The sequence below is a fragment of the Thermobia domestica genome, chromosome 14 (assembly GCF_964235325.1).
Source record: "Thermobia domestica chromosome 14, izTheDome1.hap1.1, whole genome shotgun sequence".
NCBI lineage: Eukaryota > Metazoa > Arthropoda > Insecta > Zygentoma > Lepismatidae > Thermobia > Thermobia domestica.
Window position 1 is genome coordinate 119,876,947 of NC_137467.1, and position 15,133 is coordinate 119,892,079.

Genomic DNA, 15,133 nt, shown 5'->3' on the forward strand with positions numbered 1-15,133 from the left:
GCGGGAAACCAGACTTCGATTTCCGGTGGAAGCATATCTGGTTCGGATTCCACGATACCCTGTACCACGTTTCATACAGTCCGTTGCTACATTTGTGCCCCTGGGTCTCTGGCTCAGGAGCCATGGTCCAGGGGTGTATAGGACTACCTTCCAAGAGAATGGGTACCTTGACCCACCTCAGACGGGGTGTTATAGGACCTCTACATGCCTGGAGGTCTATCGTTCCTTTTTATACGTATAAGCTTCTTCGTGGCTAAGCGGTTAGCGTACGCGCCTTTGGCGTGGGAAACCTAGGTTCGATTCCCGGCGGAAGCTCATGTGGTTCGAATTCAAGGTTAATCAGTAGGTCCCGTCTTATATAGCCTCGCTGCTGAAAGAGACGTTAAACTCAAAATCAACTCAACTCAACCTTTTTATGCGTATACAATTGACAAAAATATTAATTTTGGGTTTTCGGCCTATTTTATCCTCTTTGGTGAGATCTTATTACCCTATATGATTATATGATTGAGTACAGGATCCAGGATAGTAGTACATTAACACCTCTTCTGGAGAGGGATCTATAAGCCGACCCTTAAATTGGAAGTTGACAACTTTTAATATTTGGCATCGTAGTACAGGACCATGGTATGTACCGATATGTACCTCGTGATCCATCTTGTTCCCTTTCATGAGTGCTATAAAATTGCGGAAAATGCCAAAACGATTTCGACCTCAAAGATCCTCCTGTTTAATGTTGGTTTATTATGTTATGAATGAGTATAGGGGTCCATGACAGGTGTACATTAAAGAACCAGGAGAAAATGTATCGATTCACCCTTAAATTTTGGAAATTACCAAATCTTAAAATTTGTTATGGTAGTATAAGATTACAGCAGGGATGCAAATAAGCAACAAAATTTTACTAGCTCAAGAGAAAAGCTACTAGCCCACATCCCACAATAGAAATCATTTATTTACCTTTGGTATGATATTAAATACTCGCCGCACCGATGAACCACTCGCCCCGGGCAGTGGGCGAGTGGTTATTTGCATCCCTGGACTACAGTATTTATCTCGTAATTCAGCTAATTCCGTTTTATGGGTACGAAATTGCCAAGATGGAAGGTTTTTGACCCAAGGATCCTCTTGAACGATGGTTTATTACGTTATGACTGAGAATAGGAGTCCACGACATGGTATACATTAACATACACCCTCAAAAATGTTTGTAGGTGAGTATCGATCCTACTCTTAAATTTTGGAAATTCCCGTAATTTTAAAATTTGGTATGATAGTATAGGACCATAGTATGTACTTCGTGATGCATTTCGTTCCCTTTTATGGGTAACAAAAATTGCCAAAAAAATATAATTTGAAAGATTATTGACCTCATGGATCCTCCTCTTTAATGATGACATATTACGTTATGAATGAGTATAGAGGGCACCCATAGGAAATTAATACATTATCGCACTCCTCTAAATTGATAGGTGGTCCTATGTACCATGGCCCCTGAGCCAGAGGGTATAGTTCGCCCTTAGAGTCACCAGTACTACTACAACATAGTGTCCGTAGGTTTTCTCAGGGTTCTCCAGTTGCCTTCCACATTTTCATTCCACAGATTCTTCCATAATAATCCACTTGTCTTACTCATCCATCTCCCTTATCATGAAGGACATAATTGTGAGACGTTAAACTGAAAGATTAGGATGTCCTAAGCTTGTACATACATCTAGTCGAAGAGAGACTATTTTTTGATTAAAGTGTATAGTTGTCACTAATATGTAGTACGAATCTTTTTAACAGAATTAATACCATTGACATTTCCACGTTACTGTGCTTAAAATTCAGGGAGATTTGGATATGTAAATAATAACAATAATAATCATTCGATTACACTTTCTTGAGGTTTCGTTTTGGATAGCACATTAGCTGATCACAGATTACTCACAAATAGCGAACAGTATCATGTTAAACTGTGTGCCTGAATCAACTACTCTCGACAGAAAGAATGAAAGGATTTAAAATGTACAATACCGTTCTATACGTAATTAGAACGTTTAACGTACAGAATTATGATACAAGTGTGCGTGCGACAAATTAAGACAGATGCATATTCAATATATTCAATATTTTATATAGATAAAAATGTTTTTCACCGATACAAGTTGTTTCTAAAATACAAAATAATGTCTAGAAATTAATGTATGTATGTCTAGTAATTAAGTATATCATCATCTGTAACTTTAAAAAAAAATTCAGAATACTTATTGTCTCTAAGGTCATCTGTCTAAGGCAGCCCCTTTTCAACAGAATAACGGTGATCAACATAGATCAGTTCCATTATACATACAACAAATAAATACGAATTTCTAATAAGAATCACAAATTTGTTGAGAACTCGAAATAATATAGGAAATAATTTTAATAAAACAACAATCTCTTGCCTAGATATTTACTACTCTTCATGAAACATCCTGTATGTGCTAAATGATTGGTGAATGTTCTATCGTAAAAAAGTCTTCTGGCATCAGACTTATAATTACCTTCCTAAAAATCTACTTAACAAAACTGAAGAAACAATATGTACTTACAAATCCTGAGCTCATTAACCTTGTAAGGGATTCCAAAGCCTCGCAATTTTGTGGATGAAATAGCACCGACTTTGAATTCTTCAGGTACGTTCCCCCAATGGTACCTATTATTTGTTTCGGCATCAATTGCATAATCAGGGTCCGTGGCCACGAATCTGCTTTCCTTTAAAAGTAAAACAAAAAATACGTAAAACGAATGAACATAACTCATGTAATACAAAATAAAGTTTTCAACTTCTTACCTACGATTCCCACCTAATAAAATGACTTTCCTGACCATCTGGAAGAAAGTTAAAGACTACTCAACTTAGAGATAAATATAATGTTCTATTTAAGATAGATGAAACAAAATTTAAACACTGGATACATAAGTCATTGTAAATCAAACAGAACTCTTCCATGTTTCTAAGCTTCCAAGCTTCCGACTAACAAAACCATAAACACGGTATTCCACTCCCTATTTAAGAGAACAATGAAGAGTGAAATGAAAAGTAAGAATTATAACGAAACGAGAAAGTTATAAGCAAACCAAGAGAAAGAAAGAAAGAAAAGAAAAAAAAGTAGTGCTATTAATATAAAATCACACAATGATACATCCAAAACTATGTGGCCTAGGAAGTAAGGATTTCATGTGATTTAAAGTTGTCGACAGCTTCTATTATTTATTTATATAATTAAACAAACCTCCCATTGTCTCTAACAGCTCTAGTTCAATGCGTACCGAATCATCACATTCGAGTAAATCATGTCTTCACTGAAAACTGGTATGTCACACATTTCATGGATTGAAAATGTTAGTACGTAGTAAATTTTATAAGTGACGGAATTATTATTATTATTATTATTATTTTGGAAAAACACTCCTGACATTTTTATTTTATTTTCTGGTATTTGTTCAAGAGGTGTTCAAATGTTGCACTGTTTTTCTGCTATATATGTAGGAGTGATCTAGTGTAACCGATCTATTACAATGCATAACCGACAGCAAATATTGTTACAATGTGGTGCGTTTTTTTTTTCCCACCGCTTATGTATGTAGTATTCAATCTCCAGATTATTTTTTCAACTGATTAATTCATGCTTCTTCTCTCGTTCGGTAAAAAGAATAAGTTCAGGGCTTTAAACTGAAATTCTGTAGATTTGTATGCTTATTTTTCTCTTCTTTGAATTGAGAACTGCAAACTGAATAATTAAATGGAAATAAAGTGTCCGTTATCTTCCTATTTTACTTTGACGCACTACACAGGTAACAATATTTGCTCTCTTTTATATAAATCAGTGTATTAAAATTCATACTTAGATGAAAAATTACATTGGCTTTAACACTGTTTTCCCATACGTATCAGTTAAATATACAGCATTGTTATAAATATACGATAAATTAATCTTAATAGTTTGCAAGATATTCTTTTTGATAGGACATGGTATCTACAATTTTTGTTGCCTTCTGATACCGATTTTGCTGAAAAATATAATGCTATGAAATTATTATTGTTCAGGTACGTCACAATGCACTCAATTGTAATTCTGCTTGAAAGTAAAATGGAGTCACATTGAATTGCTCTTAGTGCAAGATAGAGAACTATACAACCAAATTTATTTGGAAAGAATTTCTAGAACAAAGATTAACCGTTCCACCGAATTGTCTATATGTTCATGTCACACCATACACAACAAGAAATGACGATGAACTAAATAAATAAATAAAAAACGACATTTTTAATCGATTGGCTACAAAGTAAGCACTAGTAAATAAATTAATATCCGTTTCTAAATAATCTTTTATAGATCAGAAATTGCAGTATTTGGGTACTCAGTTTATGGCGTCATAATCGTTGAGCCCCAAATTTATACACTATATGGAATGTCTTGAAAATAATTTCAATAGCAGTGTGTAGCTACATTATCTGACTTCCTCTCTACACTTTTTAAATCCTTCATTGTCTTTAATTTATTAAAAAAAAAAAAAAAAAAAGTGGGCATGTGATTAGCGAAGAACCTTAGAAATAATACAGGCAAGTAATTACTCTCAAGAATTACTGTATACTTTTTCACTGACAATATATAATACTAGCTGAAAATACCCATTCTTCCCATGGGGGTTGTATTTGGAAGTCAACGCCTGTGGAAGTATCACCATTGATCTCAGCGACCGCAAAAAGTATGGATTTGACACTAATGTTGGTCATTTTGAATTATTTTTACATGTCTCGATATGCTTCCCCCCCACAGGTGGTCCCCGGCCCGCATACAATGGTAACTGAATTTGAAAGTTATCGCTAATGGAAGTGTCATCATTCAGCTCAGTGAGCTAAAAACTATGGATTTGACACTAAAATCGGTCATTTTGGATTATTTTTACGTGTCTCGGTATCCCACCCCCGGTGACCCCCGGCCCGCAGCCGAATGGGATGATTTTGGAAGTTAATGCGATCGGAATTTCACCATTGATATCAGCGACTGCGAAAACTATGTATTTGACACTAATATCGGTCATTTTATACTACTTTTACATGTCCAGATAAACGCCCTATCTGAGACCCCCCTGGTTCGAATTTTTTTAAAAGAAAAAAAAAACGCTTCGTCTTCGTCTGGGGTCTGGACCAAGGTACCCTGACCAAAATTTGGTAATACTCGGTCCACTCGTCTGGTCGACAGACAGCACACAACAGACATTATTTTATTTATATTGGATAGATTTATAGTGTACAATATTTCTCCTTATTTGCTTATATTTCCTAAAATGCTGGACTTCAAAAACTGCCATTCATAAGGGCACAATGTTCAGAAATAATCTCGGATGACATTTAGTATCTGCCTCAAATCCACCGACGGCTACGAAACTTGCTGTAATGTAAATATGTTTTGATTATTTACTACTTGTAGTTTTGTATTTAGAAGCCAAAATATTGGTGGTAATGACGTACTGAAGGTATTTACATACATTCCAATTTTTCTTTGTACTGCAAGAAAAACAACTGCTCTTTTCAAAATATTTCAATTATTCATGCAATTTCAGTGATAATTATAGTTTTAACTTTGTAAGGTTGGGATAATACATCATGAAAACCGGATTAAAACATAGAAAAGCACTTAACCAAACACAAGCTTCCCAAAACCGGTTACAAAGTAGTGAAATCTATTAAGTTGTTCGTACATGCATTTTGCACCGCTGATTACAAAAAGAAACAGCAATACAAGAATACGCCAAATACTAACAAATTTCCCGTCTCAGGAATATCCCAACAGTCCTAAGGTAATGAGGAAAATGAAAGGAACTGACGTTTTATAAAGATCGGGCAGTAACAATGAAAGGAAAACAATGAAGGTATTTTGATTTTAATAAAACAAAATTCCTAAATTACATATGGACTAGGAATGGAACACATGAAGAATCCGTGAATGTATTAAAGGTAAGTTATGTTAACCTTAAATAAGAAAGGAAAAATATAAAAAGCACATAGTACAGAAAGTGTAAATTCGAACTCGGCTCTGCCTGTAGAAGATACTTTTATATTTTTATTGTTTTTATTATTATTAGCAGTCTTTAGGCTATTATTATTATTATTATTATTATTATTATTGCAAACTGCGAACTTAGGGAATTTTCTTTTATATTTTTACCAATATATTTTTAATCAATTCCTGCACCTGAGGAGAAAGCCTGATAGGTTCTCAAACGTCGTACAGCAGAACTTACATATTTGAACAGTAAGAAAGACATTTCTCAATTAAACACCATAAAAGTTATTATTCTCAATTTCCCTACTCAATACTATCCTAGCCTCCATTCCTTTACCTCCTTATCTCTCTTATCCCACACTCACATCACCCGAAACCACAAAGGACCTTTTGACCTGCCCAAAACTGAAGGGCCTCCCAACCTTCCCACTCTCATTACGACAGCTGAACGTTTGAAATATTTCGAACATTGCACTGAGCAAACACAAGAAACTCACATGTAGAACTAGACACATATTCGGCAGCAGTGTAACTTCTCAAACATCGTATCACGAACGAAAAACACAGATCCTACTATTCTGGTTGTTACTACATTAATCTTATTTACATTCTTAAAGACACCCAGTACAGCAAGGAGGAAACTCCTCTTTTGGTTACCGATACTCTTGTAACTCATTTTTTTCATCTGTCTATATTACAACACACAATCTTTGCATGGAAACATGTAACTTTTTTGTAATTTTTCGTATATCGGTGTATAATTTAAGAATGTGCATATGATTTCTCACAGAAAGTAACCAAAAAATAAAACGAAATCTTTCAATTTTACGTCCCACGATTATGCCGGATAGGCTAAATAAGAGAATGATGATGAGAAATGGTGGAAGGAAGAAAGTGGGAGGAAACGAGAGAACCTTGAGGAAACCCGCGCACATAGTGTTTGTCCACCACAAAGTTCACTTGGCGCGAGCTAGGATCGAACCAGGAACCCCATGCACCAGAGATGAACACTCTACCACTTAGCCACCGCGGCCTTAACAACCAAAATAGTATTAATGACTGTTTGATTTGCAATTAAGCATAACAATTTTGTTCGTATTTCATAAAATAATGTGCGATTTATGAAATTACATTACTCATTTATCTCTCAAAATATTGACGTAATTACTTCTGAAAAACTATATAAAAGAGGCGAATTTGTTAACGGGTTGATTTGAATTCGATGACCAAATACTACTGCGTAAGGAAGTAAATGCTGGTCCCTTACCCTTTGTTCTTATATGAAATAAATGAAAAATAGTTTTAAAAAGTGAATTTTACACAAGTATGTTGAAGTTTTTGATATTTTGGTAGGTTTTTGGTGAAGAATAATCACATATTTACCATAAATCAAAGTCTTCTGAGCAGCTGAATATTTACTATAAACCAAGGTCTTTTGAGCAGCTGCAGATTAAATATTAATTGTGGAATATAACACTAAACAAACTAAAAACTCTGTCCACATGTTTTAGCATTCCGTAAGGACTACGGTTTCAGTAATGCTCGTATTTATCATTACTCGGTCTTGGATTACGATATCGTATTTTTGATACAAAAATACCTCAGTATTTGTCTAATGCTAATTCCTAATAGTACACAATCAAACTAACAGGTGTCGCTACATACATTACTTGCCTGTCACATGCCAATAGATACCGCTAGCGTGAAAACGATTTGCAGATTTAACTGTGACGATTTAATTGTAACTGAATTGCTTCAATTTAATTATTTCAAAAATTAAGAGCCGTAACCACATTTGAATTTGAGCATTAACATTTGTATATATCTCTACAGTACTATGTATTGTCACGATTTAATTGCCACTTTAGGGCGCTCACTTCTACTGTGTAGGGTCCTTGGTTCGATTCCCGGCCAAGTAAGTTTGTGGTGGACAACATCGTGTCTGGGTTTCCTCGGGGTACTTTCGTTTCCTCCCGCATATCATTCCACCAATTATTCCATCATCATTCACTTGCCTTAATCAACCCTCTAACTTAGTCTAAACGGCATTATCGTGGGACGTTAAACTGAAAGATTTTTAACTGCAATTTTCAACTGTATTGTTTCAATGTAATGATTTGAAAATGGTTATGATAATCTGAAGGTCATTATACTGAACAATCCATTTATAATAATAATAATAATAATAATAATAATAATAATAATAATAATAATAATAATAATAATAATAATAATAATCTATCAGAGTAATACAAACTTCAAAAATTTGTATTACTTGTGCATGATACAATATTACAGAACTATTCTCTCAACGACGAGGTTTACAGCCTTTGTGTACTTACAGTTCTGGGTCTCCTTCTTTTGGGTTATCTGAAACCTGGCAAGGCACCCTTCGTGTTACTTTCTGCTGATCCGTGGGAGACTTTGGTTTCTCTATCCATTCTAACACTCCTTGCCAAATAGTTCGTGCTCTTACTCCAACTGGGTTCCCTGTTGGTACTTGGTTTACAGGTACTTGATTAGGTGCAGTCTGAGTAGACATTTGTCCCTGGTTCGACATAGAATTTGTTTGTAAAGGCACTTGCTGCATGGGACCAGGACCCATCTGATTTCCTACTTGGCGTTGTTGCTGCTGCTGTTGATTGGTTGGGTTCAACTGTCCTGGTTGATTCACCGACGTTACCATTACGGTATTAGCTAAAACAACAATTACTTATATTATAGTAACATATATAGGGTGTCCCAACAAGAACGTCGGATTTAATGTGCTTAAAAACACGCTACATTTTTAGAAAATGCAAATTATTTTTACGTGCTTACAACAGGTAAATGTTCCGAGATAAAAATGTCGAGTTTGATATTGAATGCATGTGGTTTTAGCAAGATGGCGGTACCTCCCACTCCTCCCATGACAATTGCTGTTTCATGAAAAATTCCAGGGCTTTGTACTTGCTCGCAAAGATGATTAGAAGTGGCCAAATGATCTTACTCCTTGTGTAATGCTCCTCCTTATAAAAATAATTTTCTTAAAACACATGTATATATGTACAATGTAAAATTTTCATACTTATCGTCCTTTAAAAAAAAAAATAAAATAAAATAAAACAATAAACAAATCCAGGTTTTGTGACAACAACGCTGTACAACGATGATGAAGTTCTTTAGTACAGTTCCCAACCTCTCAGGTACCCTAAAAACTACGAAGAACTGAACCTATCCCCCAATTAAACGCCGCCATATCGACAACTGAAATCGAGAAAGAAAACTTAAATTACGTCGGTTCGCGACAAGACATGCAAGACCTGAAGAAAACATAATATTCACAATGCCATGTAGAAATTTTACAAGATACATAACATAAATTATTCATACAAGTCGTTAATTTAGAACTGATAGAATTGACATGCAACATGTTAATTTTATCGTAACACTAGATTGTACTACCAAATACATGCAACAATTATTTTATAAATGTTTACATAGTTATATTAAAATTTTCGAGTTAACTTCCAAATCTGTATATATTCTACACCTCCATAAATGAATGTTGTTACACATAATTATTATCATGCTTACAGAATTTAGATCTCAAGTTTCATGTAAGTGTTAATGGTTCCAAATATAATAAAGTTATTTTGTTAGGTTACGTTAAATTTTAGAAGGTAAGAAGGTAGATTGAAGACAAGGAAGTTCCAGACGAATTTCAAGTACGTAATGTTAATTTCCAGAAAGTAAGTATCCACTAGGTTTGCAAGTAGATATTAGTTCTATACGTATATCTGCCTCTCTCTCTCTCTCTCTCTCTCTCTCTCTCTCTATATATATATATATATATATATATATATATATACACGAGTTGTGCTAAAAAAGAAACCGAATTTTCGAAATAGTGCGCCAACCGGCAGAGGGACCGCGCTGCTACTACTGAGCACCTAGTGCCAGGTTTAAACAGCAAACTGTTATTTGCCTCGTTTCACTATGACCGTTAGTTGCCAAGCCACAGACATATTTCAATTGCTTTTCATTCATTCAGGGTCTTCTCGTCGAAAATAGCATGTATGACTCGGTCAAAGGTAAAGGTGACGGTTATGTTTTGTTTGGAAAAGCACTGTCCACCATGAATTTGTATCACGTGGTAAAGTGGCAAACAAACTGTAGTATAAAGACATTTTAGCGCGGTTGAGGGATGTTGTGCGCTGGAAGAGGTCTGAATTTTGGAAAAACCAACCAGACTTGGATGATGTATCGTGGTAATGCGCCTACTCACACTTAGCTCTTTATCCGCAGTTATCTGGCAAAACATCAGACTCCTGTTATGACCCATCTACCCTATTCTCGGGACCTAACCCCAGCAGATTCCTATTTTCCAAACTTAAGATCACTTGAACGAACGTCGTTTCCAAACCGTAGAGGAGATTCAAGAAATGTGACAAAAGACCTGCGCACCATCCTAGAAAGTGCGTTTAAAGAGGCTTTCCAAAAATGAAAGAAACGTCGGGAAAGATATATTGCTAGTACAGGGGACTACTTTGAGAGGGACAGTGTTTATGTTGTACAATGAGTAATAAAGATGTTCCAGGAGAAGTTCGGTTTCTTTTTGAACACACTTCGTATATATACCTTGGAAAACGTACCTTTAATTAATATTTGAGCAATTGCTTTAGGTATTCTTGTTTAGTTTGTCTTTTTAACAGGTGAATGGTAAAGCTAGCTTTTATACATTAACAGAACAACCCGGGTAAATATTATGTTGATTCCTCTTCCCCATATCGAAATATCATTCGATTAACTTCAATTACTTACATTTATATAGGCTTACATCACCTTAATTATTATATATTCTTATTCTTTTATCTTATTTTTACTCTCTTTTCATTACTAGTTTATTACATTTATTTTATTTTCACATACAGTAATTATTGAATTCTTTTCTTTAGATGGAATTGAAATCGTCAATTGCGTACCATGGATTATCTGCTTGAGTTACTGCCGTCTTCCTAATAGTTATTCTGCAGCATAGCCCTACACAAAATTCTATACCAAGTACGAGTATGGAGATAATATTCTTGAAGTACCAAAAACAGGAGAAAGTATATTGATAAACAATTGCCAAAATGAATAGAACACATAGCCCCATTACATAAATGTAATGTCATCGAGATCAGCTATCGAGACAGCCTATGTAATTTCAGTTTAAAATACATATTTAGTAAAAACCTGATATTTCGAATTGTTTTGCCAAAAATTCTTTTACTAAAATTTTGTCATTCCTTTAATCATATTCATTAAATGGAACACGAACCTTCGGGAAGATTAGCTTCCCGAGCAAATACTTTTTATCTTGTAGCCATGGTCATTCTATTTTTCATCTTATAACAAATTGTAACTTGATTTGTACAATAGCTGCAATGTTACTTGTTAAAGCTTTCTTAGGAACGAATGTAAATTATTTCTCAGGTGTATGATAGAATGACTGAAAAGTCGAAGATTGTCTTAACTTGCGTTTACTTTTTCGTTTTTATTTATTTTTATTTTTTTAAAGTACAGATAATCTTCACTAGAATAATGCATTTCTTCTTCTTTTACGCTGTTTCTTGATTATCCAAACTGCAAAGCTCATTGCCTACATCTCCTAAATATTTAACACTAAAGTCAAACTTTTAAATTTAACTTTTCCAGAAATAAAAAAACAAAATTTAACTACAAGAATACAATTTATAATATATGTAATGCTCGGTATGAGTTTAGAATACCGAGACATTACACTTGTAACTACTTTCTTCGGAGGTTCTTGAAATCACGGATTTACGTAAACAAGCCCAAAATAGTGCAAGAACTTACAGAGGAAATTGAAGGTATCATTAGGCATGTGTGTGGAAAAACGGTTATAAATTTCATTGAGAGTATGAAGTTCTGCAGAGTAAGTCGTGGAGGACATAAGACAAGGCACTACTTTTCATTCTTAAATCGGCACATTTACCTGATGTACATGTATAAAAATATTTGCAATTTTGTAAAACCACGGTACTTATTGGGGAATAATAAAGGGGCGTTCTTGTTGGAATACTCTCTATATATATTTAAAAAAATGAACACAAATTAATATAAACCAAAAAACTAATTCATTATTTTTATTATAATAAATTAATATTCCACTTTTTACTTATTCATTTATTTATTATGTTAGTATTCACTTCAAAAAACGCGGAAATATGTAAATAAAGGAAACGTTTCCGAACAAATGTTCTAGAAACATGAATTTATTTGAATTGCTAAAATCTATGAATGCGCTATCTCAGATGGAATTCAGCACGATAATTTCATGAATAATTACTATATTTTTAAATGAGGCCAGTGATAGAAGAATTTTAGCGCTAATCTACCGGATCATCATCTTCCTTTCACGCACTTTCTCTTTCTAGATTTATAACAGATATACTGACATTATCAGTAAGTCAAAAATGTTGTTCCAATATATTTTAACTTTAACGCACGCTTAGTTATAGAAGTATTTTAAATCAATTAAGTAATAAGACGATAACTTCTTCCAACGGAACTGTCTGTTTCACCAGTGCTATCACTACCGTCTATGTTAGTTTATATTTCGTCGCTGCCTGGGTATTGTAAATTTATCATTATAGGTTCCAAAATTTGGTCATGTCACAGTTCTTTTATGAAATCATCCTCTTATAATTTATCTCTATCATATTACCAAGCTTCCCAGTTTTTTTGGTGCTATATCATCTCTTTTTTCTATATCTATTAGTTTGAACGTCTTATTTATTTTATATTATTTCAATGTGCCCATATGATCTGATGAACTGTATTGGCATGAAAGGACTGTATTTTGTATCTTCGATTGCGAGTAGGTCTAGTTCGTACATTATAAAGTGATTTTTGAACGATATTTGCTCTGCAAAAGCTCGGCTTTTGTTTCCGTTGCGAAAATTTCGATTCAATTTCACTATCACCATTTAATAATGACATCTTTTCTAATTGAAAAATCTGAAATTTTAGGTGCCGACCACACCATGCCGCACACTAGAAACTTTCCAGATCACAATATTCACATAATACCGCGCTGAACACCTTACGTCAGACACTAAAAACACTACAAAATATACAGATGGCCTTAGTAACTACACAAAATCCCTAATACCGGAGTCTCAAAATCATGAATAAACAGTTGTTGTAAAGTATATTCCCCATTTTCTCCGGTATCTACCCCAAACAAATTTGAACTCCCAACAGTGAGTGTTTTTAGAAATGGAAGAAGAAAATATGATACCACATATTATCAGTATTACAGCCAGAATTTAGTTCTGGTGGGCGACGCCAAATTCTACTTAATCACCATGCTTAAAAATTGACAAAGAACTTAAATATGTCTAATGTTTTGTTTCACAAAAAAGCTTTAAAAATCAACTGTAAATAGGGTTGCCCACTGGCCGGTTTTTCACATGGATGGGTCCGAACAGAGATATTTCACACATAGACCTATATCATAGGGAATTTTGAGGGGGTGCCGTTTTTTTATTTTTTTTTTTTTTTATTATTATTATTTTCCAGAGTGGGCAGCCCTAACTGTAAATGGCAGCAGACACAACACTAAAAGATATCAAATAACGTAAATACAACTGTTGTAGCTTATCCAGACTTAAGAGTGCACTGTTGGTCTTATGGGAACAGAGATGCCAAGTTAAGCATTAAAAACAAATGCAGAACAGATCGTGCTTCTATTATACTGCCGACTGATGTGCCAACTCGCGTGGTAAAAAAAAAGAAATCCACACCACAACGATTAATAAATAATAATAATAATAATAATAATAATAATAATAATAATAATAATAATAAACAACTTACCACATTGAATCAATCGCACTCCAATCAATCAATTCCTTCCATATCATCATCATCATCATCCCAACCCAACCCAACTTAACTTTTACCCGGGTTTTTCTGCTTTAAATAATTAAACACGTTCATAACAATAGCCCTTTCTTTGCTCTTCAACACTTGACCACTCTTACGCTTAAAAGAGGTTCTGGCTGTAATGCACCTATGCACACACACACGGCGCGATTTAGTTCCCAGAACAGCACAGTAAGTACATGAACACAATCAAGAAAATGCCGTATGTTCAGAGACCACACTCCGCCACACACTGCACAACAGCAAAGACACAACAGAGAAGAATTTCGTCTGGAATCTGACATGAGTCATCTAGCGCGACAATAGACGATACAGTAGGTAAGCTATTGGCCCCACCCACCGCACCAAACTGTCTCTCTATTTCCTGGTGTAGTTTCTGAAACCAATGCTATTATGAAACCCAACAGAAATCAGTCAGTTATGAACTCCCAAAGAAATTTCAATGCACGAAAGATAAAAGAAATATGAAATGCGTTCTGCAGCAATTCTCGCTGAAATTTCCTTCCCGATGAAGAATACATAGGCCTCTATATAATTAATAATCGAACTCAGATGTTCCGAGAAACACTTTATCAATCAGTGTTTGGCCTATGAAGTTTTACACTTGGCGTTTATATTTAATATAAATAAGTTAATAGTTTGGAAAGATATGTGTTATGGCTATAGCTGGGTTAAATAATAATAATAATAATAATAATAATAATAATAATAATAATAATAATAGACCTAGTAAAACTGAAGTACTTGAAAAAACATCCCGCAGGCCATCCCCTGAAATTATTACTGCGTTTTTATTCAGAGTGCCCCCGTGGATGAGTGGTTACGCTCGCCGCCTTGTAATCAAAGGATCCTGGGTTCGATTCCCGGTGGGAACACAAGTTGTTCGAATCTCGCGTTAAGCTGCAACATTTCCGCTCTCTTTCCTTTTTAGATTAAAATATTTTTCTTTGGTTGAATAGAAAAAAATAAAGAAAAGGAGATGGAAGTATAATTTTACTTTTTCTTAAAATCAGAAAGATTTCATTCTATTCTTTCTGGTCGTACTTTTATTCCTTTTTAGCTGCCTTTTTTCGTACTTGAAATCAGTGGAAGTGACAATACTAATGAGCGCATGAATGTAGGTTGACACTACGGTGAAATTTCTCGTCAGTTGGCAACGG

At 34.5% G+C, this 15,133-nt stretch overlaps 1 protein-coding gene across 2 annotated transcripts in view; it reads right to left on the bottom strand.

The window, feature by feature from the left end:
* The window catches only part of LOC145670294 (mediator of RNA polymerase II transcription subunit 25-like), a 103,602-nt gene that overhangs the window by 29,822 nt on the left and 58,647 nt on the right, over positions 1 to 15,133 (bottom strand). For both annotated transcript variants that reach the window (XM_081738757.1, XM_081738756.1), the window contains 2 exons: positions 8,381 to 8,735; positions 2,577 to 2,739 (listed from right to left, as the gene is read on the bottom strand). In XM_081738757.1, coding sequence (XP_081594883.1) covers positions 2,577 to 2,739; positions 8,381 to 8,735 — 518 coding nt within the window. The remainder of the gene's footprint in view (positions 1 to 2,576; positions 2,740 to 8,380; positions 8,736 to 15,133) is intronic.